Source organism: Mchenga conophoros, linkage group LG8 (genome assembly GCF_057382185.1).
Source record: "Mchenga conophoros isolate Kocher_MC1m ecotype Shallow Benthic linkage group LG8, M_conophoros_male_GT1.1, whole genome shotgun sequence".
In the NCBI taxonomy this organism is placed as follows: domain Eukaryota; kingdom Metazoa; phylum Chordata; class Actinopteri; order Cichliformes; family Cichlidae; genus Mchenga; species Mchenga conophoros.
This window is the reverse complement of record NC_140533.1, coordinates 24,328,436-24,356,381: the sequence shown is the minus strand read 5'-3', so window position 1 is coordinate 24,356,381 and position 27,946 is coordinate 24,328,436. Positions and strand designations below refer to the sequence as shown.

The window sequence follows — 27,946 nt, the reverse complement described above, 5'->3', positions numbered from 1 at the left end:
ACAGTTAACCCATGTAAACAAGTACATTACACTCTTCTTGCCTATGTATTGAGGCAGCTGCATGAATGGGTCGGCCTTGCAGATAAAACAAAACAAACCCCAAACGACTTTTGAAACCGAGACTACGTGGGCAAGTTCAAAGCCTTCAAAAAAAAAAAAAAAAAGAAAAAAAAGAAAAAGGAAATGCTTTGTCTACGCTCGGTAATAACGTTTAAAATATCTATCGGCGCAGATGTAGAATGCAGGAAGCAGAAATGTGTCCTGCAAATAACGGATGTGTTATTGGCCAAGGAGATTTGACGTGAGTGAGGTGTCACTGGGTCCTATCGCTGGTTGAACGAAAAAGACCGCGACTTCAGTTTTATTATTTTTCGTAACGAAACGGTAAGTATCCATATTTTATACTTTACAGATACATTTATTTAGTGTAAAAAGCTGCCTCTGGACTGCTTTATTAGGGATTTCCTTTTAGTGGAGGGGGAGGGGTTTAAAAAATACGGAAAAAAAAAACATTCGGGGCGTCCGTCTTTTTTGTATAGTGTGCCACCACAGCCTCATTAGGTTAAAAAGAAATCATAATTTTTTTAAAATATATTTTTTAAAATTATATGTTATGTTTTTTTCTTCCTCTTCCTTAGAGTAGCATTGCGTATCGCTTCTTCCTTGGAATGACTGCTTTTTTTGTAGCGGGAATGAAAACCACACCACTCACTGTAACATAGTAGCTACAATTAATGCACCTCCGCCAAATATTGTAAATGAAGATCGTATTCGTTTAATGGTCAAAGAATTAGGAGCAGACGGGCACTATGACCCATGCATTCCCCCCTCCATGCAGCAGCAGCAGTCTGCCGCTACCAGAGGACCAGAAATCTGCAGCTCACAGAATGAAGAGATCAAAATGATGCTGCCTCTAAAAAGGGATTAAACGTAAGCAATCTGTCGTCAGCTGCGGTAAATCCGCGGCTCATTACTCTTCTGTTTTTCTGTGCAAACATTTTCAGTAACTAATGCAATTATCTGAGAAGGTCAGGCTCGCATTGTTGTAACTGCAAACGAGCTATTGACAGATGCATCGCGCTCACTTTCTCCGCTGCACTAGACGAGAATTGCAGCGGATGCAGGCAGGCCTTTAATGCGATCTGTTGTTTTTGTTTCTCTCCATCTGCCGGTCTAGTCTGGGCGCCACCTCGCTGGGATCGGCTGCTGGTGGATAATACAGATTTGCCACCGGGAGTTGAGAAAGGAGACATGCCGTCGTTGAGCATCAGTTGCGACGCTTGACTGACCATGATGAAGACCGAATCCACATCCAAGAGCACCGGCTCTGGCTCCACGCTCAGGAGCCCATCCCCGCACAGGAACGCGTACGAGGCGGGGATGCAGGCCCTGAAGCCCGTTAAAGACAATGCTGCAAATGGGGACATGCAGGAGGGCCCCCGAGGGCGCAGGTACGGCTCTAATGTGCACCGTATCAAGAACATGTTCCAGCAGATGCAGACCACATCCCCGGCCGACGCAGAGGGTGAGGACAACGCCAGGATCGCCGACAAATCGGTGCGCCTTTCCCTGCCCAGAGCCGGTAGCCTGAACGAGAACGTGGATCACAGCGCGCTGCTGAAGCTCGGATCCACCGTGTCCGAGCGCGTCAGCAAGTTCGACACAAAACCGGAGAATGGGCACCAGCGGGCCTCCTCGCCCAGCTACTCCAAGCTACAGGAGACCCGCCGCATCTTTGAGGAGAAGCAGCAGCAGGAGAAACTGCAGCAGGAGAAGCTGCAACAGGAGAAACTGCAGCAGGAGAAGCTGCAGCAGGAAAAACTGCAGCAGGAGAAGCTGGCTACAACCAGGGTGTTATTGAAGGCAGATAAGGCCTCGAGCTTTCAGGATGGCAGGTTGGATATGGTGGCCCGTTTTAATGGCAGCACAGAGTCCCTGGACAGCCTGGACACTAGTGAAGCAGTGTCCCCTACAGTCAGCCAGCTCAGTGCTGTGTTTGAACGGGCAGCCGAGCTCCGGAACAACCTCCACCGTCTCTCCTCTACACCACCACTCCCTTCCAGAGGGGTCAGCACCAAGGTAGGCGTGTTGAATTCCAAGATAATCACAAAGAGGGTCAGTGCCTTTGCATCAGGCAACCAAGGGGATGAGATAAGCATTCAGAAGGGACAGGAGACACCTCCAAGGGGCTCCAGAGGAAGGGTGACTCCTCCATCTGAAAGCGTTAATGGTGGCCAGTGTGCCCCAACTACTGAACTTTACAGTAATGTAGGAGAGCCGAATGAACAGAGAGAAAAGACCGTTTCAGATGCAGGTGTCGAGGCCAAAGTTGATGTTAAACCTGAGGAACACTCTGGGACCAGCGAGCCCAGCAGCACAATACTGCAAGGTGACATCCACATGTCGGTGCAGAATGGAGAAACTGCCTCAGAGAAGCGAAGCTCTCCAAAAAGTGCCGACATGGTCAGGCAGGATGGGGACAAAAATACAGAGGAGGAGGAAGACAGGACTCTCAGAGAAGAACAGTCGGGCCGGGACTCTGTGGATATCAGTACCTACAGTGCGGTGGGGGAGGACTTTGAAGGAAGCCAGAAGGATGAGGAGGAAGACGAGGGCGATGACCGCTATGAGCCAGAGTCCAGCTGTGTGGAGATTTCAGGGCTGCCTGTGGAAGAGGATCCACCCCCTTCAAGAAAGATTCGCTTCAGCACAGAGTCCATCCAGGTGAGGAAATGTGAAGTGTAAAAACACCCTGAATTAACAGAAAGAACTGTAGCTAGAACACGGAGGTGTTTGCTGTCACATTGTACCCCCGAACCTTGTTTATTAATCAGGCTTGTGTGCTGATTTCTGAATTGTAACTATGTTGTGGTGTGGGATTTTCTTTTCATCCTGTGTCTTTAGAGGCTTGTTGAACTTGACCTTAAAGCTTATCTGCTGTGTTACAGTCATAGCCAGTGCCGCTGTCAGCTTTTTTAATGAACTCGCTCAGCCTCTGCCAGTGTCACACCAGTGCTGACATTTTGATTTTAGCCTGTTTCAACACAGGGCTTTGCACACTACTAACACCCTCCTCCCCAGCAGCCAGTTGCTAATGGATGGGCCTGCATTCCTACTGTGCAGCTGACACGGGCCCCAAAAGTGCCTCAACTGAAATGCAGCAGGAGCTGCTTTTGTAAATAATTGCCTTTTTTTGGGGGGGGGGGGGGGGGGGGGGGTAAAACAGACCTGGCAGGCCTGGATAATTATCCCCATTTTTAGAGAAGTGGATATTGTACTGTGGAAAATGAAAGGTCATCGGATGCTGTATTTGTGATTGTGTGTGAGATAAAGACAGAGGAAGTGAGAAAAAAAGAGCACTGTAATCTCTTCTTGGACCGGTGCAATGAGAGAATAGGACAGACGAGAAGGAGGAGGAGGACGAGTTGATTTGAAGTGTCTCTTGTTGTCTGGGGGCGGTGTAATGATCCGGAGAGGAGCATCAGACTCTCTCCAGTTCAGTGTTGCTGCTTTGCTCTGCCTTGAGGTCCAAGGCATACAGCAACTCTGCAAGCTAAAGTGGGCCCTGACACTTTGTGTCACACACATTACTTCTCACAGAAAGGCTCTCCTGTACCATTTCATAGCTTGTCAAGTCCAAATTTTCTCTTATCGCTGCACATTGTCCAGAACCATCCAGTTTCTGCACCCTGACATTTGAATATTATAGTTTAAAAACCAACCTGACATAGATACTAACAACATATACATCAAATATTGGAATTAATGAAAGACTGCTAAGGACTGCACATATATGTGTTGGATCAATGCAGATATTTCTAAGCTAAATAAGCTAAAGAAAACAAACTGAGAAAATAAGCTTTTGGGATTATAATGACAAATATTGACAATATAAAATTAAAAAGTGTACAATTAAAGGCCACCAGTGGTGCTCTGGAAGCTTTGTTTTTGCACCTGCTTTCTACCTTCACAAGCTCATACGAGTGACATTATTAAATATATCCAGTGGTTTCAAACCATTTCATCGAGAAACAGTTGTTCGTGGTAATGAACCCAAAACTGTAGCAATCTGTCAGATAACGGAAGAGAAGATTACTGAAGAATATAAACAACACAAGTTATGGAATATACTTGAAAAAAAAAATCAGCTCTGCAGATGTTTGTCAGGCCTCAAGGATGCACACAATGCACTGTGATCCAGTGAGAAAGACTCAGTGAAGCATAATTCTGTGTGTAATGCAGTGTTTTATGCACATTCCAAAAATTTGGAGAACGTCTTTTCATGTACGGTAACTGACACAAGTGTGAAATCTGATTGTCTACAAATTACTAGTTATTCTGTTAAAGGTGAAATTAGGCCTAACATTTTAATGGTAGAAAACAAGCTTTCGTTTATAATGTTAGAGCCCTGATCTGGTTTGTTAATCTTCCAGCACTAAAGATTCTTTTCCAAGGACATATCCACCCACCTTGGAATGGTCAGAGTCAGACACACTGATTAGACTGGCTGATTTGAAACAGTGCACATTCAAAAAGAAGAACCAATCAAAAACAATGCTCAAACTTTGAGAGGAATGGAGCCTGTCTGGAGAGACAGTGCTTTATTAGCTATGTTATCCTAGATGGCATTGCACTGGATTTGCTGACTGGCTTTTTCTGGACATATGTCAAAAGAAGGAATTAATGCACTGAGAATAAAGTGCAAAGCAGTAAAGAATAATGATATATTCTACATGTGGAGTAAGCCTTCTTGTGTAAAGAATATAACCCTTAGTAATAATGGACAATTTGATTGGTAACTGTAATTTCATTACATATTGTAACCAATCACAGTAACATTAATTGAGACATTAAATTACATAGTTACTCCCGAACAGCAATTATACCAATAGTGATGTGTGATTATGTGTCACTATTAAGCTCTAATATATTGAGCAAATGCCTAGAAATCAGCTTTGTCCCATAAATCACATACAAGTCATTTGTGGGCTTGCTGTGCCTGTCATGCAAGTGCAATAGAGAAGAAAACACACTTTCAACATTATTTTATCCTCATGAGATCAAGCGTGGTTACCAGGAGGAGGCATTATCTACGGTGTGATAAAAGCTGTAAGTCACGACTTTGATAAAGAGGAGAATTTCGTTGTGACCCTGCAGCGGTCAGTGAAGAAAAAAAACCTCCTACTGAGTCCTTTCACACTGTATCAGTGTGGCCTTTGTTATGGAGATTGATGCAGGGGTGGATGAGAGTAAGGGGGATGCGAGGTCAAATGGGAGGGGCGTTATTATGCAGCTCAAATGTCATGCGAGTACATAACAGCCAGCTCTTAAGTCACACTGTCACTTAGTTTCACTGCCAAACAGGAAGTGCTCATTTTTAGCGCATATTTCTCGTCTGAGCAACAGTGCAGCTTTTGGTCACAATTAAGTCTTGTTGTGGTGACAGCGGTTGGACGTCTGCATGCATGCCTTTCTCTGTCTCCGATTCATACTGATTGTTCCCCTCCATCTGTCTGTCTTTCTGTCCGTGTCCTCTCAAAGTGGCAAAAATAGCAGATCTGCTTCGGGTAGAGTTCACACTGCATTCTTTGTTTGCTCCTCCTCACACTCTTTCTCCTGCTCCTTCTTTTCTCCCTTTCGCTCTTTGTCACCAGTCTGCTGCTGCTAGTAAAAATAGCAGCATTGTTATCATCACAGACCTGCCTCGCTTTTCAGGGCCGCCTCTTTTGTCGAACACAGGAAGCTGCTTCTCATGTCTTATTTATTTCTTTAGCTTGTTTGTTTTGACTCAATTCTATATTACTCGGTGTATTTAGCCTGACCACTTAGCCCCCTAGCTTGTTGTGATTTTTAATTATTTATCCCACTGTGCAGGGGGAGCTTTTTGCCCCTCAAAAAAGAGAGAGATAATCTCCACTAGATTTGGGCTGTGTCTCCTCCAATCCAGGAATAAGCAGATTTATTTGCCACCTTGCTTACCCCTCACCTCACCTACTCCTAAACATTTTGTCCTTCTGCACCACCAACCTGGACTCTTTCTTCTAGGTCTCTGCCTATGCTCCTCAGTCTCACCAGCCTGCTCAGAGAACACCTATGATTTTCTTTCACACTGTGTTATTAACACAAACGATGACTGTACTTATAAGGTAATAAACAGAGGGTGTTGAATTTTGACAAACATAGAAGGAGGTGTTGCTGCTTTAAAGTGTCTGCCACAAAACACAAAATACAGACTACCCTAAATGCACCACAGAGATATCCAATAAGGGAACTGCCCATGAAGAGGTAACCATATGTTAAGGTATCCTCAAACTGTCTATCACTTTGACTCAGCAGGCCTGCAGTATTTCATACAGTGCATTACTCACAGCCAGGAGGAGTGGAAGACCAGACAGATTATCAGCAAGGTCAGACTGCCCCACTTCTCGGCCCTGCACTGGTTGGTGGTGGGCTGCAAGCATTTATGTGATGTGCCCACTCGTTCAGGTTACTGCGACAAGCCACATTACGCAACGTCTCGCTCATGATGTCTGAAACTGTTTTGTCTTGTCCCGCCTGCCATCATCTTGTCCAAAAAATGACAGGCGTTGGTTACAGTGACATGTGAGGTGCCAACCGTGCTGTATGGATGGCTGAACATGTATATTTGTCTTTCTCAGGCTTTACTGGTCCTGTAGTTAGGATGATTGTTATTTTATGTTTTTATTAATACCAGAAAATATAGAATGGAAGAATGGAAACGGTTTTCCTCCTTGAGTAATGATGCTGCTAGTTAATATGCTTTTAAAAGAGGTTTTTTTTCACAATTCCTTGACTGGTTAAGTGAGAAAAGGAAGGCTGGAAAAAAGACATGCTGTGGAAGAGAGCCAGCGATTAATAACAAGTAATAATTAAATACAGAGAGATCTATTAATACACAGTGAGTGAAAAAGGCGACTGAAGAACAAATACTCAATGCATCATGGGAATCCCCCAGCAGCCTACACCTATCGCAGTATAACTAAGGGAGGATTCAGTGTCACCTGATCTGGCTAAACTATATGCTTTAGCAAAAAGGGAAAAAAACCCAAACTAAGTCTGTATGTAAAAAAGAGCCATAGGGATACAAAAGAAAATGTCATAACAAATGTAATCAGTATGATATGGTAACATAATAAAACATATACCCAACATAAACACAACATAATAAAATATATATAGTTACAGAGTTTAGTTGTTGTATCCTTCTGTATAGTGTAATGCCATTCAGCCCTCTGTGCTGACCTTGTTTTCATATTGCCGTGCCTCTCTCCAGCGTTAGCGCTAAGCCTAAACATGACTGCTGACCAAAAATTGTTCTGCCAAAATTGATGGGCTTTGGTGCCATGCAAACATTACTATGACGAGCTGACCATATCCATTTTATTGTCAAGAGAAGACTGGTCAAACGTGATCGCTGCCAGAGCCACATCCTTATTTTTTGTCTGCATGGTGCACATCTGGCATGTGGATTAACCCCCAATTTTAGTAGGATTTAGAAGCAATTACCTGCCACTTGTTTAACCTATGTTAGTTTAGATAGTGGCATCATTAATCTTTAGGAGGAAAAGTGTAACATACGCTTAATTTTGACAGCTTTATTAAGCATGGATTAATTACTGCGCACATATTCGTATACAGGGAAAATTGAGGCATTCATATATCAGTGCATGGTAATGAACTTTTGCATTTAGCTAGAAATTGAGAAAACTGTACGTCGCACATGCAAAGCCTAGTATGAGCAAAAAAATGCTGGAAAGCTTTTTTTTTGTTTTTTTTGCTGAATGCAACGAGAGTGGAAACACTCTTTTAGGAAAAACCAGTGGCACCACCTACACACATCCTATTCGCTCCATCCAAAATTAGAACAGTTTTTGGAGTCAAGAGGGAAAGAAACAGCAGTTGACGTGCTGCTGTGGGCAGTGGGGGTGGTGGGGTGTGGGTTACGGGCTTGCTAGTTAACACAACAGCGTTATCCAATCACACTGTAGCCAGAGGGGCATCAAGATGCAACCACACTGGAGCAGAGCAGAGGCATGGCGTGGCAGCTGTATCATTTTGCCATTTCGGTGTCACGACAACAGCGTTGTAAAATGGTTGTCGTCACTTACTGGCTGCTTTTTAATACCCTTTACAATCCCAAATAGGTGCTCTGTATAGACACAAACACAATCTCTAAGCTGGTGAGTGGCTGTAGTTTTCTGCCCATGGAGCTTTTGTAGGACATCCGAGGCGGCTGGTAGCAGAGGGAGGGAGGAAGGGAGTTTCCTGGCCATCTGTTAGCTCCTCTGACCTACTATCTGCCACAACTGGAACAGCGTCCTTCTCTACCACACCCCCCCTCCCACCACACTGCCTTTAATCCCAATGTTTGTCTTCCCAAGATAGCCACCTCACTGTTCGTAGAGTTCATCTACAACTCTGCGAGCTTAGGTAAAGCGAGGTCAGAGGTTGTATCGTGGAGAATCTCAATTAGTCTGTCTGTAAGGAGGGAGATAGACTTCCTGCTGGAAGCGAGAGGTAATTCTGTCAGTCAAGGATGATACTGTAGCTTGACTTATAGCATGGCCAGTTTCTCCAATAGCTGCAACGCACAGCACAACTACAGTGGTGATCATTTATTACAATTGCAGTAAAATAGAGTCGCTCAGTCTTCTGTCTTTGATGTTTTGCAGTATCATGGGTGTAAATTGAGGGCTTCACAGACCATCAGCTGTGACCTATTGATCTTTAAACTCAAGGGGTGATGCAGTGCCACGTGAAAGTGTCACACTGGTGCTCAGAGGTCTCTGTTGTTGTTTTACACTCTGTTACTTGCAAATAGTGTATTTTTTTGGCCGCTTAATCCACATTCTGTTAATCCGTCTAAATACAAAGGTAACCTAAATCAGAAGTCATCTGACTTAAGTTCTTCTCCCATGCTAACTATTGTGAGTTTAAATCTGATGGGATTCACAGAGTAAAGTGTAACAGCAGTGTATCTAATGGTTTTAGAACTGCTGAACCTAATTAGTCTTTACTCCATTCCTTTTTTGATTGAGTGTTTTATTTACAAAATAGTGTAAAATACAGCAATTTGTCTACTTTGGAAGTTGGACCCACTAAATAATGAGCATTTATGGATATTTATAGGTTTTGTGGTCAGTTAAATGAAAAGCCCAGGACAATGGGAACTATGCTTATTTGCTTTTTTTTCTTTTCTTTTCTGAGTGTTACATGAGAAGATTGGTAGATTGATACCGTTCATGCCTGCAGGGTCAGTATGAAGCCACAGCCAAGAGTTGGTTAGCTTAGCATAAATGTAAATGGTAGAAAAGAGAAAGAAAAAACTATCTGGGGTACCGTCTGCAGCTGCTCAAGAAGCAGTTTTTAAAAATATTCATGTGTTACTACTTTATTATGGGGCCATAATTGTGGTTTCTAGTTTTTGTGTTCAAGTAAGCAAACCTGCTGCTGGTCATAACTTTATATTCAGTACCCAGATGTCACAATGTTTTTCCAAAAATACTAAAACAAGTGGCAACCTCCATGAAAAATGCAACTACTGTGGAACTGAGTAATCTTAAGATGGCCGGTTCAGGCTCACTGTAAAACTGAGTCAATCCCAATAAAGTGCAATGTTAAAATGGCTAGTTTCAGCTATAAAAGTAACATCTTTACAGCCTGGTACCAAAACAAGTCCCTCACAACAAATATTGTCACTTCCACCTTAAAAAACAAAAAAACAAAACAAAACAAAAATCACAATTACTGTATCCATCTTTTATAGACAGTATTTGTACTGAACTAATTCTTCCCTGAGAAACTAATAGAATAATTGACACTAACTGAACTCTAAAGCAAATTGTAATTTTTATGCCATAATTAGCCCCCCCCCCAAAAAAAAAAAAAAATCAAAAGAAAAAATCATCCATGTCATTGCTTGCGTGATCTGACAGTGATGGGGAGAGATTTAACTCAAGGCGATTACATTTTAAACTCTATTGTTATGGGTAAGGACAGCCCAAAAGTAGGAGCAGAAGCTTGTACAGTGCTCAATGATGTAAGAGAATACAATGATACTGAATAAATTTAAGAGAGGAGGGGCTGGTTACATTTCAAAGGAGCTGTCAGAAAACTGACAGGCTCTTTACTGTGGGGTTGCCACGGAGACGGGGCCCCATACTGTAGGACTGAAGAGCAGCACGGAAGCTACGAGATGCTACTTCTGTAACACAGATGGACAAGCTAAACAGGCCGGCGACATGCAAGAGTTGCATTGAATAAAGCAAACCAAGGCTTGAGGAAACAGTGTGAAAGTGTTGCAGAAGAGGGAACAAAGATTGTGGAGAGAAAAGTTGATAAAATAAATCAAAGAATGTGTAAAAGGAGAAGGTCCAGCACTGAATTAGTGTAGCCAGCGGAGCATGCAAGGTGGTGCATACATAATCACCCTGGAAGACTGAAAGTGAGGCTTTTAAAGATTGGGCTCTCTCTTTCTCCCTGTGTGTGTGTGTTTGTGTCTATGTGAGGCCTGTGAGCAGCAGCTGCAGAAGGCCTCCATTAGCATGCTGGGGGTGGTTATGTAAACTGTCATGCTGTTAGACCAGAGTGAATGTGGGAAGTTGAGCCCTGAAAACAGAGGCCCCTGTCTTCATAAGAGCAACTTCAGTGGTTGTGATTGATTTTTATTTATTTATTTTCTCATTAGTCTGTTTGATACAGATGACTGCTGTGAAACAATACAGCTCGGACTAAATGCTGTGGCTGTCTCAGTTGAAAATGTCAATACATTTGAATTGCATTATGTCCGCATTAACAATGTTGGTCAGTTATTATCGAACCATGAAGCCATCTTGTCTGTCTCAGCTACTTACGCATCCAAAACCTCTAAGTAGTGATCTTAAGCTTTTTTCAATCCATTAAATTGCTGTCCTCAATGGAATGATGGAAATCAGTGAAGGTGATTTAGAAAGAGTCATTTCTCTGAATAGATCATATTAATTTTAACTTGTGTTAGCTTAAGCTGGATTTTCTAAAGAAATCAAACAGAAATATTATATATAAGCTTACTGACCACTGTGTGTGTGTCTAACTTTAGCTCAGTGCCATGTGGACATGGTTTAGAGCTCCAAATAAGTATCAGAGTGAGAAAGAAAGGTGATTTAAGTGGCTATGAACGTGGCATAGTAGTCAGCTGGTGGTGGTGGAACATAAAGCTGTTAGAAAGGAATTTGAGCACCGGTGCAAGAAATGTGGGGGAGAAAAAAAATAATACTCAGATTAGAGTCAGTTTCCTGTGAGTAATGGTCCTGTTTCCTCCAGTACTTCCTCTCTTGCCTTTCTGTGACTCTGTAAGTCATCTTCCACAAAGCACGTGTAACTGATATTAACTGAACCGTTCAGTAGTTTGAATTTAAGTATCTGTAGTCACGTCATTCTGCAATCTGCCCACTCTTTTACCTGTTAATATACAAATGCAATAAAAAGTAAAAAAAAAAAACCCAAAACGAATCACTGCTCCTCAGGGTGCACAGGAAGTGATTCTGGTGACAGCAGCAGTTACTATATTTGGAGTATGTGCAGGAAGAGTGATAAGACACAATGGCTCCAAGGAAAAGAAAGACTTGTCTAGAAAGAAAGGATATCTATCTATCTCTCTATATCACAGAGGCCAGTTATAAGGAGGTTTATTAGGCAACAATGACAGTGGCGTGAAGCGTGGATATGGCTGTGCGATAAAACCAAAATCTCATATCCCGATATAAGACATTTATCGTCCTGACAAGGATATAAATCACAAAAATGTAATATTTTCTGTAAATTCTGTGAATCTCAGGCATCTCGACTTGCGTGAAGTTTTTCCAGTTGGGCGTCCTTTACCTGTGTTTTAACCATGCATGAAACTATACATTTTTAGACATAAGTTCTTTCAAAGTTTGAGCCTAATGTTTATTTTTAGCACCTGACGGCTCTTTTTTGCTTCTCATCCGTAAACTCTCTGCATACTCTTTCCCGTGATTCAGTTTATTTTGAAAAGTCTCAACAGGATCTTGAGCTTTATTGTGAAAGGCTTACGTGGAAAACAAACAAGCGGACTGCAGTTTTGTTGCTAACGACAACACGTAAAAACTGGCACTTGTCCATCCATAGTGTGGTTATTTTAAATATAAGAGAAAGATAGAACTTTAAGAAATTTATATAGCTACTACAGTGACCATCAAAACGATGAAAAAATATTGCTGTAAACAAACGATAGCATAATAGGAAAGATAGACGTTTTTATATCGTCATTCGATATATATCGTTATATCGAACAGGCCTAAGCGTGGATCTAATTTTTGCCAAGAAAACAAATAATTTGCCATAATTTTGAACATTTTCTTTTCAAAACAAAAAATCCCAAAACAACTGTGACTCACAAATGTCCCGTTTCAACAACAAACAAATTCTGAACAGGAATAGATGCTAGCAAAAATCTGCTCCGCCTTGCAGAGACTTGATGTAAGTGTGATTCTCAGTCTGATCTTGTCCCTGTCTCATCCTACAGGTGTTTGCCACCTATTCCAACGAGGACTATGACAGACGCAATGAAGATGTGGATCCAATGGCAGCGTCTGCTGAGTATGAGCTGGAGAAAAGAGTGGAGAGGCTGGACCTATTCCCTGTGGAGCTGGAGAAAGGTATCAGAACTAAACCCTGTTTTTTTTCTAACCAGTCGAGTATTTATACAAATTCTTTCTGTAAAATCTGCACTTTACTTCGGGCATATAAATAATTCTAAGCATTTACTGTACTTTGACTTGCCTGAGGCTTCTTTGCACCTTGCTAAGAAAGAGAATACAAAAAACCCACAAATGTAAGGTTCTGTATTTGAATGATCAAGCTCCCATTTGGCTCCCATCTCCGAAGCAATTAAAAAAAGTCCTGCTTTAAGACCTGCAGGGTTCACCAGCTGCCTTCTGCTCTCCCCAATGACTTACAGAGTTGCAGTATCCATGTAACATCATAGTGCATTTCTATGTGTGTAGAAGACTTGTGTATAGGGCAGATTACGTGGGTTACCATATGTAGCAGTGTTCTTTATAGGTGTTGCGGTGTGCACGCTCTACATTAATTAGATCATGATAGAATAGAAGCTGAAATAAAAAAGAAACAGTGCTTGAAAAAAAGAATACGCTAAATCAGCACATAACGCCTCTGGGAGGAATCTAGGCGTTATATTGATTATCATCTAACTTTGACGTCACAGACGTCAACAAAACTAATGTTTTATTTTTTCAAGATCACATGAAGGTCAGAGCTTTTTTTTTTTTTTTGTCCTCAAGGTACAAAGAAACTTATGCACTAAAACTCAGTTGTAGTTTGCACAGAATGCTGATGTCAGGTTGAAAATCCCCAAATTCAACAGACGAAAAAGCTTATGATGCGTCATCGTGACATAGATTGGGCTTTCTTTAGAAATCTTAAATCCCAACTATGTGGTAACACAAACAAACAAACAACAACTAATCTTTTTAACCTCTCACATATCAAGAAACTACAGTTACAGTTTTTAGTGTACCTTCCTTGTTGTTCCTGCATTCATTCTGACTTTCAGTTACATATTTCTACTCTTGAACTCTATTAGAGTGCATTTGCGTGACTCATCGTTACCATTATCTATCTCATATTAGCCCTTGGTGCATCCCCTCAGTCAATCCTCAGTCTCAAACGAGCCATTCTGGTTTCCTATCCCCTCACTTTGCACAAACAGAAGGTTTGAACAGAAGGCACCTGTAATATGTGTTCGCTTTTTTCTGACTTATAATCCAACACTTTAAGCTGATATTTATTTTTTACAATATTGGTTTATTATATATTATGGTAAGCAAGTCATTTTAAGGTACCCTGTGGAGCGTGCTGGTAAACTTTGCTGGTAACCATACATGGTTTCTATATGATTAAAGCTGCCGCAAATGTTGGGGGAAGCAAATGTATAGCCTTGAGGACATGAGTTGTGTTAAACTTAATTTAAACTTTACTTAAAATTAAGCGAATATAATTAATAAAAAACTACAGTGCACCTTTGAGTGGGTTTAAATTATAGAGGATAGCAAACAAAGGTTCACTAACTAATTTATTAGCGCACAGCTGAAGAATTATTAAAATTTAGCCTCTTCTACAACCACTGAAAGCAGCTATATTTCTTTTTGCTATGCCATAATAACACATTCATAGACTGTACATTAAAACATGGACATAGCCACACTGACTTCAAGCGCTGGGTCATGAATTCCTGTTTTAAAAGATCGATTTGAGCATTGTGACTGTTGCTATCCCGTCGTTCTGAAGTCAGAAGTGAAGAGAGGTGGAATGTTATGTTGTTAGCTAATGTTAGCTATCTTGTGGCCATTCAGACAACTGCAGGTTCTGTTACTTTTGTGTTGGCTGCATTTTCAGTCCCAAAGGTTGCCTCTTCAACAACAAGTCTGTTACAGACAGATTACAATACCAGTTTGGTAACAGCAAGCCTGATTTCTTTCAGACGGTGACGGCCTGGGCATCAGTATTATTGGGATGGGTGCAGGGGCTGACATGGGCCTGGAGAAACTGGGCATCTTTGTGAAGACTGTCACAGAAGGAGGAGCAGCACACAGGGATGGCAGGTATGTTTCTTCGTACTTTAAATATTCCTGATATGATTAAAAAAATGTACTGCAGAACTGAAACATCGCAGGTCAGAAATTAAGGGAAGTTGAACAGGCCTTTGTTTTGTAAATCAAATGTCACCTTGAGGTTATCTTAGTAGTTGTAGTGTTAGTTCCAGGAGTGGATTCCTTATTGTTCCTCTAAATTCTAAGCCTTTAAACTGTCTGCTTCAGGATCCAGGTGAACGATCTGATTGTGGAGGTGGATGGGACCAGTTTGGTGGGAGTCACCCAAAGCTTTGCCGCCTCTGTACTCAGGAACACCTCAGGAACCGTTAAGTAAGTCTCTCTGACTAACCAATTTGCTTTGAATCACTTTTACATCACAAAACAAACCTTTTTTCTTTTTTGTAGACAAGTAGAAGTTGAAGTAGAAATGCTAGTTTGCTATCAATTTCAGTTTTACTGATATATCTCGACAATTTTATGGATTTTGTTAAGACTTTCACAAAAGGATCCATTATAGTGTCTTCGGGTGTCCCCTGAATCTTCCCTTTTAGCACCATTTTAAGTAAAAAAAAAAACTGGTGCAGTCAAACTATGATGCACAACTTTTTGCATCAGCCTACTCTGGTTTATTGTCTATTCTAGTACAAATGGGACCATCATTTACAAAATAGGACAGCATACTTTATTGAATACAACTTAGAACTGCAGCATATATGTACCAGAAATGTTATATTGAGGTCATAAAAGGAAGTGCAATGTGCTATCTTTTTCTAGTGGCAGCTAATGGAGTTGCCCCCTACTGGCCATTATAAAGAAAGCAGGGGCAGGGTATTTCCTTATTGGCTTTTTTTGACTCATTTGCAATGTACTTGACCTGGAAGTTGGAGACACATACTTGGTACTGAGTTGAATGCATTCTGGTAATAAAGTTGCTCCCTAGCAAGATAGATCCATTCATGCATCACTGTCAAAACAGTGCATTGCATGTTTTTTTTGCCCCTTAAAACCACAGATGAGGAATATTCACAGAGTACTGGGTTATTTAATGAGTCACAAATACATATCAGCAGTAGTACAGTTTTACTGCGGTTTACGTGCATTACCACCACCTTGAATCATTAGGTCGGCGTTCTTAAATTTCCAAGTTGGAAGTGTGAAAATTCTGACTAGGAACTCAGATATTCCAACTGCAAATGTAACGCACTGAAAGCTCCTGAACATCAGACTGTTGTCAGTAAATTGACTTTCTAATGTTAGTATTTAAAGTACTTCCATACTTTTAAAGTAATATAGATTTAAAGTACATTAAACTACTTTAATTTGTGGTCTTTGTTAAATGGTCTTGTATTTTTGTAGCTACTATTTTGTGGTTTTCTAAATGCCTTAGCAGTGACCAGGATATGTGTTTTCATTGCTAGTTGCCCTGACATTAAGCATTCTTCCTGAAGGAGATGATTTCCTTTTGATATTTACCCACAGCACATTTTTTCACACAAAGCTTACTTCTACCACATCCTGCCCATTCACTTCACCAGACTTTAGATTTATATCGCCAGTCTCCCAGGGTCGTGATTATACCCTTTAGTATTGAAAAGCTCCTTTTAGAGACATTCGGTATAAAGTCCAAAGGTTCCACATCAGAGCCACTGAAAACAGTTATCAGGAACCAAAACACTTTGTATCAAAAGTATAATTTCAAAATGCCAAGGGTCTATTTGTAGCCTTTGCGCTTTGGATTTTTGGTATGGCTCACTGTTCCCGTGTGCTTCTTTTGTCATCCATGCTCATTCATAATTCAGGGTTTAGTGGTCTGCGCTGTTGGGATAATTGCTAGTGTTGTGTGACTTGTGAAGATCAGAGACCTCCATAGATAGCTCATACATTATAGATCTGCTGCAGTGATGGCGAAGGGCAATAGAGCTCCGACCTATTCATAAAACAAACGTCACGCAGACAAATAGATTGGGACAGGAAGTGTGTTTATGAGCATTTAATTACCTCTCAGTGCTGCAGAAATTGAAAGGCTACAGTGGCTGGCTTAACAACCATCTGTGGCTTTGTCATGATTCGCTGTCCTTTACCCAGTTTACCATTTGTGAGCGTCAATCAAGAGAAAATATAGTGTCTGTAATGATCTGTACAATGTGCTAAAAGAGAGGACGAATTGAGGGTTTGATTCGTGCACCCAAGAGGGTAACTATGTAGAGAAGATCTTTGTTAGAGTGTAAACAGGAAGCCATTTTCTGTTATCAGAGAGCCAGCGCATTCCAGCTACATTAATACATTATGCTATACTAACTGAAGAATGAAAACATTCACTGCCTAAAGAGCTGGTGTTTGTGCTCCTCAGTGTTCAGAACAAAGAAGAGGCCAACATGTATTATTTAGCATATACATACAGCATCACAGCATATATATATGGTTTTGTCATAGTTTTCTGTTCCTGGCTGAGGTGGAATAATATATGCCTAAATGCAGGTTTGTGATTGGACGAGAGAAGCCGGGTGAACAGAGCGAAGTGGCCCAGCTCATCCAGCAGACCTTGGAGCAAGAGCGCTGGCAGAGGGAAATGATGGAGCAGCGCTACAACCAGTACATGGATGAACAAGAGGTTAGAGGGCAATAAGATTACTGAGGTTACTAATGAAGCGTCTAAAGACAAAACACGTTGATTATCATCTCTGTAAGTCTGTGAGGAAGGGGGCACATTTCTTCCCACAGATAATCCCTCAGTTGATGTTTTCATGATGGTGGTGAAGACTGTTATCTAACACATGATTCCCCAATCCCCTCTTAGTTAAAATCAGGTGAAAGCATATGATTCACATCCTTTTTATACTCATCAGTCCATTCAGTGATCCTTCCTGCGCTCTAGGTGGTGGACTTTGTAAGCGAGCATGCCCATCAGGGTAGTAGTGTTATATCACCGGATAAAGGCGATCACTCAGAACAACTTTGAATTGATTTGTAGGGATTCCTTCCTCTTAAGTGGCCAAGTGAACCAAAACCATGCCAGGAAACTGTCTCCCCCCCACAGCGTAACAAAGCTACCACATCCCATCACTGTAGGGATCAAAGCATAAAAACTTTGCTTGCGCCTGGTTTATCATTCTTTAACTGGTGATGGAGCAACATCTGCACATGCACAGTAGAGAAGTGAGGGTGAAGTGCTTACTAATCCAGCTTCACCCCTCCCCTCTGCACAAATACAAAAAAAATGGGACATAAGATATTATTTAACCACTGCAGATGACGCACAGTCCCACACAAGCTGAGCTAACAGAGCAAAGACATCAGTAAACAGCCTCACAGTTAAGCACAAAGTGCTACCTTAAAATCCTCACTTAGCCCTCTAGGATATTGGTTTCCCTGTAGGATTAAAAAATATGTGATTATTTTTATGAACAGTGAAAAAGAAAAAGCCACACTGTGATATCCAGTGTATTATAAACATGATCAGAAAATATGCTCCGCTCAGGGTTGTGACTAAGCAGAGGGACTTTTTTGTGCCCTTTAGTTTGTCAATGATGCCTCAGATTGTTTCGCTTTTCATTCACATACACGGAACAGGCTCAGGAACTGTCTATGGTTTCATTAGAATAACAGAGAGGAAGTTCCTCCATTCATGGACAGTAAGAAGATTAGGTGTGGAGTTGCGTAATGAAAAGTACAGGCGCCTGCTTGAGTTGTGCACCATCTAGTGTCTATTTGGCGTCACAGCACAAGAGGACGACACCATCAAGACACTCATCAACACTCTACCTTCTTGTTTCCTTTAGCATTATGTCCAAAAATGAATTAAACAAATTTAAAGAAATATATTTGGTTTTCTCCAGGAATTGCATAAATTGAAAACCCTCCTGGAAACCAATATGTGCAAAAACTATATTTTAGCATTGGAAACATTGACAGATTCAAATTTTGTTTTCTCTGTGTAAATCGTATCACTTGAAAGAGTTTGTTTACCTGCAAAGGAGAAGGACAACAAACTTTAATCTCACTCACTCTCCAGCTATACATGCACTTTCATCTATATATATAAAATATAAGTCATAAGCTCTCCTTTTTTTTTTTCTTTTCTTGATTTTTGCCTATGAACGGGGTCCTAACCTTGACCATATCCCTGCAGGGTGGGGAATACGGCACAGATGAGGAAGAGGATGATGATGAGGAAGCTAGTCCACCGTATCCCACTGCGATCGAGGTGTTTGACTTGGCGGAGAACGAGGACATGTCGCCTCTGGAGACAGACCCTGAGAAGCTGGCCCATAAATACAAAGAGGTGAGCCATGAATGTCGTAATTACAACATTTCTTCTTTAATCAAAACTTTTTTCACTAATGCACCTTATATTTAGAGATGTGTTTAGAATAGTAACACTGGGATTTTTTTTATAGCTCCAAATAAAACACGCTGTCACCCAGGCTGAGATCCAGCAACTGAAAAGAAAGGTAATTTAAAGTGAATATTATCATGATATTTTATGTAATGGTTCTATTAAGAATAAGCAAAAGAGCATTTCTTATCTTTAGAGTCAGAGGAGTGTGTCCGTTTACATCATCATGTGATTGAAATGAATGAATCACGCTTTCTTCCAGCTGCACCACGCAGAGCAGGAGAAGCAGCGCTGGCGTATGGACAAGGCCCAGCTGGAGCAAACCCTGCAGGAGAACAAGGAGCGAATGGAGAAGCTGGAGGGCTATTGGATGGAGGCTCAGAGCCTGTGCCAGGCAGTGGATGAGCACCTGAAGGAGACGCAGGCCCAGTATCAGGCCCTGGAGCGCAAATACAGCAAAGCCAAACGTCTGATCAAGGAGTATCAACAAAAGTAAGACCGTTTAACTACATGTACAAAAGCCCGAGAGAGTTGTGAGATCAGAGTGCCAATGTTGTTATCCTCTTCCTTTAACAGGGAGATTGAGTATCTGAAGAAGGAGACCCAGCGCTGTGCACAAGTTGGGGCTGAGGCCAACCTTCTGAAAGAGGAGTCAGGGCAACTCCAAGAACAGGTATACGAGGTGCCTCAAGGCAGTGTGTGCACATTTAATCTTTACATCTAGCAATTAATATAATATTCACACAACAACTGTGTGCTGGTAGGTTTGCAGAGCATTTTGTAAAGTGTTCAAGAGTAAACACCACTTTGCTTGATCCAGACCAAATCTGATCTTGAAACTTCTATTAATCAGAATTGCTTGTGGTTTCAAGAAAATCTTGAAACCACAAAAATGTCTTGGGGAATTTGGAGAAAGTGTGATGAAGTTGAAAGAGTTTATGTATGTTATCATTGAGCTGCTGTGTGGTTGCATTACTAGGAAAGTGCATGTCAGGTTACGGTGTAGGATTTCAAAAAGGTTTGAAGCAGAAGTATAATGCAACGGAAAACCTTGTTGCTGATTTAGAGGTTAAGGTTGATTTTATTGCATTAAAAACCCAACATCCCATACAGAGCTTCTCTTCGGTCTAGTTTATCCTCCTGCCTCCCTCCAGCAATTTAAAACTTGCACTAGATTCATTCATAAGCAAGACCTCCTTCTGATTTTCCAATATTGAAATGTTGATATTTGCTTGTAAAAATGGCTGTAAAAAAACTGTTTTCTACTATTAAGGGAGGAGTCTTTGTACCTTTTATAGTGCTGTCATTTAGCTTTTAATGCTGTCGTTATTTTGCTTAGGATTAAAACCGTTGATGGAAAGAAGCTTTTGCTAAAGTTTATCTGTAGTTCCTATTTTTTCCCTGCTTGTTAGTAGAAAACAGAATACATGAGTGTAAATGAGAGGGAGATGGGTGTAACAATGAAGCAGCAAGCCATAGAGATATTGTTCCTGTGTGCCTCTTGACAAAGCATGCTGAACATGGAGCTGCCAAGCAGGAGGATAAAAAGAAGACCATAGAGGAGGTTCATGGATGTAGTGAAGGAGGACATTCAGAGGGTTGGTGTGACAAAGCAGGAAGCTAAGGATAGGATGCTATGGAAGAAGATGATCTGCTGTGGAGATCAATGGACCAACTGAAAGCAGAAATGCACAGCAGAACACATCATCTCCAAAAAATACAAAAACAGTACGAGTCACATTCCAGCAGCGCTTCATTGTTTTAAGTGCATTTTCCTCTCTTCTCTTTTAGGTGGCTGATCTGGAGTGCCGAGTGGAGGAGCTGAAATCTGAACCATTATAAAAGCCTTTTCTAATAAATATAGAACTTCACCCGACAAAGGAGTGTTTTAAGTACTTGCAACGAACTGCAGGGTATCTCGTGTGTCCAACTTGAGCTTAATTTGTGGTCGCATACTGTATGTGCCCTCAGGCTTTGTATTTCACCCACTTAACCCTTTTAACCATGTTTTTCTGTTGGCATTTATGGGAAGAAGAGCAGTTTTATCATCACAAACGGACTCCGTAGATGTACTGTTCCTTTTTCATTTTCAGACTTCAGTATTTTCTCCCTTAATTTGTGATTCTTGTGAAAGCCCAGGCTGTTGCTTTTCAATTGCCAAAACAAAACAAAAATCCTTTCTTTCTTTCGCTTAGTTTTGTGACATTTTTTTCTGAGTTTGTACAGATGTGATACTGTGTGGTTTAACAATCAGTTTGGTTTGTAAAAAATTTTAATGTGCATAACATTTAACATAATATAAACTAATGAGAGTCGAGGGTCATATATTTTGCGTGGCAAAGATGTGTAAATTGGATGGAGACCGCACTGAAGACGACAACACATGGTGCTTCACTGGATTGGAGTAATAAACGGGAACAAGTCTGACGTGTCTTTGAAACTGTACAGTATCCCAACCTTCGTAGGGGTCTCGTCACATAACCTTTAGAACCAACTGCTGCCTACCTTTCAGACGTGTTTGTGTATTTTTTACACATTAGGACTCGCGAACAAGCGACTAATCCTCTGGTTTCAACCCCTCACTTCTATCAAAAAGAAAAAAAAAAATAGAAAAAAGGAAAAAAATGGACCACGGAAACAAGCCTCCACAACTGCTGTGCCACAAACAATGGATATCTCTTCCCTCCCCTTCAAATGGATGTTGTCATGGACTTGTAGAACTGGAATTAGTTAGGACTACTGATGTAAGAAACATTACTGGACTGGGAAGTTAAAGAAGCCGTTACCAGCAGCAAAGTTTTAGATTTAAGGAGCTCCTCTCTAACCAGCAGCTGCACTTGACACCGCTGTGTGTAGCACATGGAAAACACTGCCAGGTTTCTACCTGTTTCAGTTTACGCACAGTTTAAATGAAACTGAGTTTTACTTGTGTCAACTGTCATACCAGTATGTTTGTATAGTTCAGGTCAGACTGAAATATTTTAATTTTCCTTAATATTTATAATATAGTCAAGTTGGAAATATGAGCTAACAAAGGACAAATAGTGACAAAAGCAATGCAAAAATTAATGTCCAATAAACAAAGTTATACTGTGTCATGTAAAAAAAACAAGAAAAGACAAAAAAAGTAGTAGATCTGACTACAAAAACAAATTTAAGACTACTTAATTGAAGAAAAAAAACAGGCATGGTTATGAGTATTTTCATAATATTAAGGCTTGTACAGTGCACATGCTTTGCATTGTATGTTTTGTGGAATAAATGGTCAACAGTGATGGTTACGTTGGTTGTTTATTTTTTAGTGCAGTTTGACACTCAAAGACAAGTATTTGTTGGTGTTTTTCCTTTTTTAACTAAAAAAAAAAATAACTAAATGCTTTACAAGAAAAATAAAAGAATGTTATGTACAGGACATTCAATAAGTCATCAAGTACACAAGCGGGAAAGTGCAATTTAGTTCACATTTAAGCTCCTGTATTTCATTTTAATTTAAAGTCTTCAAAAAAAATGCGATTAGACTAAATGTGCATCTTCTGATGGTGCCTCCTGAGATGATAGTTTCGGGAAAAGCTCTTCCCGCACTGAGTGCATTTGAACATTCTCTGTCCCAAGTGAAGCATCTGGTGAGCTTTGAGACTCTGCGGTCGGCTGAAGCTTTTGCTGCATTCGGGGCAGCTGTACGGTCTCACCCCCGTGTGCTTTCTCTCGTGTCTCTTCAGATCTCCCGACTGCCGAAAGCTCTCCCCGCAGTGGGTGCACAGGTAGGGCTTCTCCCCGGTGTGAGTCCTGAGATGTACGTTGAGCTGACCGACGTACGAGAAGCTTTTGCTGCAGTGAGGGCAGCTGTACGGCTTCTCGCCCGTGTGGATGCGCTGGTGCTGTTTCAGACCGTAGTGGTTTGTGAAGCCCTTTCCGCAGTCGTTACACAAGTACAAAACCTTCACTTGCCTGAAGCATGTGTGAGATTTGAAAGCTTTGGCAGTCATACAGTTCATGCCACAGTGAGGACACGTATATTCTTTTTCCCCCTCTTGTTCCTCCAGCTGATCCGTTAGGCTGTCCGACTCGCAGTGTGAAAGATACTCGACGGGATGGTGCCTTTTAATGTGTTTAATAAGATAGCTCTTCATGGTGAAAGAGAACTGACAGAAGGAGCATGGGAAGAGCTCAGACGTGCAGTGATACTTCATACAAGCGTTACTCTTCTGATGCTGTTTAAGGTTACTAGGTGTAGTGAAGACCTTACCGCAGCGATCGCAGCTGTAAGATTTGGCCTCTACATGTACCATCTGCTCGTGCCTTTTCAGGAAACCAGACTTATTAAAGGTTGCTCCACACTGGCCACATCTGTGCTGCCTCAAAGTGCATTTATGTGCTTTGAGGTCATCTGGGTTTCCATATGTTTGTTTACAGCGATTGCAGCTGAACCATTTGTATTTTTTTAACTTCCCATTTCGGACAGAAGCCGCCTCTGGTTCAGCGGAGCTCCTCGCAGGCTGAGCAGGACTGGTAGCTCTTCGTTTAGGCGCAATGAGCTTAGTTATGGCAGAAACTCTGAATCTAGCTCCAAATCTCTGAGGCCTCTGAGAGGGAGGATTCTGGACCGATTCAACGCTTTCACCGTCAGGCATTACATCGTCTTCGTTATTTTCAGCTGTGCTCTCATCAGAGTGATGTTCATTTATGTGCTGCTGAAGGTCATCCACTGAGGAAAACGCCAGTGAACATTCGCCACAGCTGAAGGGCAATATGTCGGAGTCCTCTGGATCCTCATTTGTTTTTGTTTTACTCTGTTTCTGGTGACGCTGCAGGTGTCTGGTCAGGTCATTGTACTGACCGAAGCATTTCTGACAAACAGCGCAGACGTACGGACGTATCCTCTCATGGACAGTCACCTTATGCTTTTTGAGGGATGATTCCTTTGTGAAACTCTTACCACAATCTAAACAGTTTGACTGGAGTGTTTCTGACTCACCTGCACAAGACTCAGGAGCCTCAGTTGTATCCATAGCTTCTTGTTGGTTCTCATTTTCATTCATTTTTTCAGATACAACTGAATCTCCTGCCTTTAAAAGTTCTGACTCTGGTGTTACACTCTCTTTGTTGCTGAGGACTTGCTTCTGATTGGAAGCTTTTCCTACAGCCTGCTTCCTATGAACTAACTGATGTCTGATTAAGCCAGATGCCTGGCTAAAGCTTCGCCTGCAACATGGGCAGCAATAGGGGCGTTTGTTGGAGTGAACACAAAGCTTGTGCCTCCTAAGATGAGGTATTTGCTTGAATGTCTTTCCGCAATCGTCACATGTTTTAGATTCAAGAGGATCAACAGACAGTACCACCAGTGATCCTGCAGCACTGGAGGCATTATTTTCTCCATCAGCTACTTCAGCACTTTCAGGCTGCGTGTGAAAGTATTCTGTGTGTCGCTGGAGGAAGGCTTTGGTGGTGAAAGACAACTGACAGTGGGCGCACAGGAAGATCTGAGTTGTACCGGATACAGTACTCTCTGCATTTTAGGAGAAAAAGGCGAAAACATCAACAAAAAAACAAACAAACTATAAATCAAATTTTTAAATAACACAGTCAGGAAAATTTTACATGACTATGGCTCTTACAACGATCACTTTTATGGACTATTGAGACTAGCAAAGTCAGGGTACCTGTTGCATTCAACTTCAAATACCACATCTGGGCCCAAGGATCACTAAAGTGGGCATGAAGTTTGCTGCTGGGCCACACCAAGAGCTCATCTCCAGTATTTATGGTGCGACAGCAGTGAAAGAGGATGCTACCTTTGTACTGGACTGCCAACAGATTTGCCTCATCTCTATGACGGGCATGGTTGACATACCTGTGTCAGGAGGGAGGGAAAAAAAAGCATTTTCTAATAATGTACAAGCTGTACAAACTGTGATTTATTTTATAGAATATAATTAAAAATTAATTTTGTAATTCAACAGGAAACAACAGAAAAGAATTCAATACCTCATCCAGTTTGAGTATGATTCTTTGGCAGCATCAATGTAGTCATAGTCATCCTTATCTTTGTAAATCTGCAGTAAATTGGAATATTGTCACAAAATACACACAAAGAACAAAATATGCATCAAGAGGTTTAAACTTGTTTTATTGTTTGGGTTTAATACATCCCAGCTCACCTCCCATGAGAAGTCACTTGCCATGGCAATCTCCCTTGTTGTCACTTCCCCCTCAAATGGTCCAAAATGCATTCCAGGAGACACTGCAGGCCCATAATTTAGGACCCCAATCCCTGCACTGGGAATACTAGATCTGCCTATCATCAGGCCAAAAGGCAGAGTCAGGAGGGCCCTCTGCATGACGCCCATGTTTGTTGGAAAATCGAGAATAAAAGATGGGCCATTAATGTTGTCAGGATCACTCTGGTCCTGGAAGAGAGTCAGGCACTCCTCGCAATCTATAAAAATGTAAAAACAAGGGAAAAAAAACAGAAAAAAGCTCATCTGGGGTAATTTTTACTGGACATACCACAGTGACAAATTATCAGTCAAATATTGTCATTATTATTATTAAATATTAGTAAATCTTTGAATGAATGTGTATACACTGCAAATATTTGTGTAGGTTAGGTCCTCATGGGGAAGACCACTGCTAAGTCATCCATCTAACACATTCTACAGTTCAGCTCTAGTTTACAAATGACAAAAATGTGTGGCTCAGAAAGACATGTACTGATCTACAGGTGTGTCCCTATTAAAATCTAAAGAAGATATAACCAGACAGAGAGGTAGGGTTAATGGGATAGAAAACTGAAATGTGTAAGTTTAAAGACTACTGAATAAGACCATAGCAAAACACTTTGACTTTCATTTAAGCGTATTATATTTACTTAGCAATGGTCCTGGAGTTGTGGTCAGAAGTTTTGACACACTTATCACGGGCCTGAATGTCAAGTTAATTTTTGACTTTTAACATTTCTTTGAATTATTCGATTTCCAGGGTGAAATGATTGTACAGCATACATCTTTAAAAAACAAGAATTGGGCGCACAAGTTTATTTTGGATTTTCTCTAATCCACAAAGGGTTAAAAGTATACATACAGGTTCAAATAAATCCCTACCCCCATTTGGTTAAATGCCCTGTAACATGCTCGGCCAGTCTCTTTTGGCAGCGATGGACAGGCTTGTGACATATTTCTGGCTGGATATTAGTTGTACCTAAACTGCAATAGCAAAAGAGTAAACATGGGGTTTGCTTACAAAAGCCATCGTCACCATCTGGGTTTTCTCCCTGCCCCACAGCGTCCAGTAACTTCTGTATTGGCGTGTCTGCTGGCTCTAAAACTGGCATCACAAGAGGAACAAAGAAACTATTTTAAAGGCTATATTACAGCACTGAATTCAATTCAATTTTTTCAATTCAATCTTTATTGGCAGACTACATGTCCATAAAAACAAGACAAGAAACACACACACACAACTCCCCCCCCCCCCCCCCCCCACACACACACACACACACACACACACACACAACACAAGGTATACCATTAAATATATATATGTATATAAATAAGTATATAAAGCATTTGTAAAAATATAAAACCATAATATACATAAAACACAATTACTTAAAATAAATCAATAAATACACAAACACTTTAACCAGTGCTTTCTGAGACTGGATGAGTAACGGGAACCACTCACTGTCGGATCTGTAAGTGCTAAAATTATACTGTTACTCGAACCATCCAGTCGTTCTCTAAAACTGAACATTAACTTTCTTAAAAGTGCTTTAAAAGTCCAGACACCCACAGCTACAAACATCTGACTGGCACTACCACTTCTAGGTATCCTGCAAAGGATTCTCATCGCATCATTATATGCAACATGCAGCTTCTGCATGCTACATTGTTTGTAGGATGACCACAAGGGGGCAGTATATAGCGGTGTGCAATACGCTTTAAACAAAGCCACTTTAACTGGAAGTGAACAAAAGCTGAATTTGCGTGCAATAGTATTTGCCTGCACATAGAGCTTACATCGTTGTCTGTATATGTCATCATCATCATTCATTTGCTCAGTAATAAAGTGACCGAGGTATTTCACCTTTTTATGAACTTCAAGAGTTTTTTGTGCCAGTTTAAACAAAGGGAAATTTAGCTGTTTATCCTGCTTGGTTCTACATATCAAAACAGCACTTTTAGCAGCATTGTACTCAATGTCATATTGCACACCATATTCAGTACAGACATTAAGAAGATCCTGTAACCCAGCACTGGATGTCAACGTTATTTGTAATGTCATTATAGTGTACCTGCAGGGGGGTTGTTTTCAATGGGAATGCACTCCTCAGTTACAACCACCTCCTCGGTTGTCTCAACCCACTCCACGCTGCTGCTTCTGTCCGTCATGAGTTAAAAACTGTGGATAGCTGGTGGGAATGATCAGTCTTTACGGCAGTTGCTTACACAGGATGCATGCACACTGTCAAAAACATAGTAACATGAAGCTACAGCTAGCATTAGCTAACATTATCTCAGCACGTTAAACCTCTTTAGCCTTTAACATTACAGCTATAATACTAACACAGACAAAAAAAAGGACCAGTGGCAAAGGTACTATCAAATCAGTCTCCGATAGCTAATAACGAAAATGTGGCTATCACAGCACAAAATATGACAAATGGCATTAATGCATGTGTAGTTAATAATATATAAAGAATAGAACTTTTGTACCAAGCTGACGTTCAACGGCTATATTTCTGGAGTTGTTTCGTAACTACCGTCCAAAACACGAAAGATTAAGCTGTTAGCGCATGACGCTTCACTAGAAACCACAACTAAAGTATCCGAACCCTAAGATACGGTCCCCCGGAAGAAAATAGAGCACACTTTCAGAATAAGAGTAAACGTTTCCTTCTTTTTAAATAAAAGTGGCAACGTTTTTCAAATATGTGCTGTTCTTCTACTATCGCTTCCTTTTATCGTTTTCACAT

General features: G+C 41.1%; 2 protein-coding genes across 4 annotated transcripts; one reads left to right on the top strand and one right to left on the bottom strand.

Moving 5' to 3' along the window:
- Window positions 1–727: 727 nt before the first annotated feature.
- On the top strand, window positions 728–22,247 carry LOC146568821 (neurabin-2-like). Of its 2 annotated transcripts, none has more exons than XM_085285127.1 (11): window positions 728–930; window positions 1,178–2,724; window positions 12,548–12,680; window positions 14,525–14,645; window positions 14,862–14,966; window positions 17,115–17,247; window positions 18,766–18,918; window positions 19,034–19,087; window positions 19,235–19,464; window positions 19,549–19,645; window positions 20,483–20,747. In XM_085285127.1, exons 2-11 carry the CDS (start codon window positions 1,291–1,293, stop codon window positions 20,594–20,596), a joined length of 2,574 nt encoding a protein of 857 aa, XP_085141253.1. In that variant the 5' UTR covers window positions 728–930; window positions 1,178–1,290; the 3' UTR covers window positions 20,597–20,747. The 2 variants fall into 2 exon arrangements, with proteins under 2 accessions (XP_085141253.1, XP_085141254.1); XM_085285128.1 differs by lacking the exon at window positions 20,483–20,747 and adding an exon at window positions 20,764–22,247 and having other exon boundaries at window positions 732–930.
- On the bottom strand, window positions 22,245–27,842 carry LOC146568820 (histone-lysine N-methyltransferase PRDM9-like). 2 transcript variants are annotated; one of them, XM_085285124.1, is made up of 7 exons: window positions 27,687–27,842; window positions 27,266–27,382; window positions 26,212–26,295; window positions 25,131–25,408; window positions 24,958–25,025; window positions 24,633–24,823; window positions 22,245–24,478 (listed from the first exon to the last, which is right to left on the bottom strand). In XM_085285124.1, the coding sequence occupies exons 2-7, from the start codon at window positions 27,360–27,362 to the stop codon at window positions 22,491–22,493; spliced, it is 2,706 nt and encodes a 901-aa protein (XP_085141250.1). In that variant the 5' UTR covers window positions 27,363–27,382; window positions 27,687–27,842; the 3' UTR covers window positions 22,245–22,490. The 2 variants fall into 2 exon arrangements, with proteins under 2 accessions (XP_085141250.1, XP_085141251.1); XM_085285125.1 differs by having other exon boundaries at window positions 27,266–27,435; window positions 27,687–27,822.
- Window positions 27,843–27,946: the final 104 nt, after the last annotated feature.

Coding starts and splice junctions, on each gene's coding strand:
- LOC146568821 (XM_085285127.1), top strand. CDS start 1,291: ATGATGAAGACCGAATCCACATCCAAGAGCACCGGCTCTGGCTCCACG. Junction 14,967..17,114: donor AACACCTCAGGAACCGTTAA/GTAAGTCTCTCT, acceptor GCCTAAATGCAG/GTTTGTGATTGGACGAGAGA. Junction 19,465..19,548: donor ATCAAGGAGTATCAACAAAA/GTAAGACCGTTT, acceptor TTCCTTTAACAG/GGAGATTGAGTATCTGAAGA.
- LOC146568820 (XM_085285124.1), bottom strand. CDS start 27,362: ATGACGGACAGAAGCAGCAGCGTGGAGTGGGTTGAGACAACCGAGGAG. Junction 25,409..26,211: donor AGATGGTGACGATGGCTTTT/GTAAGCAAACCC, acceptor ACATTTTTATAG/ATTGCGAGGAGTGCCTGACT. Junction 24,824..24,957: donor TCATACTCAAACTGGATGAG/GTATTGAATTCT, acceptor CTCCTGACACAG/GTATGTCAACCATGCCCGTC.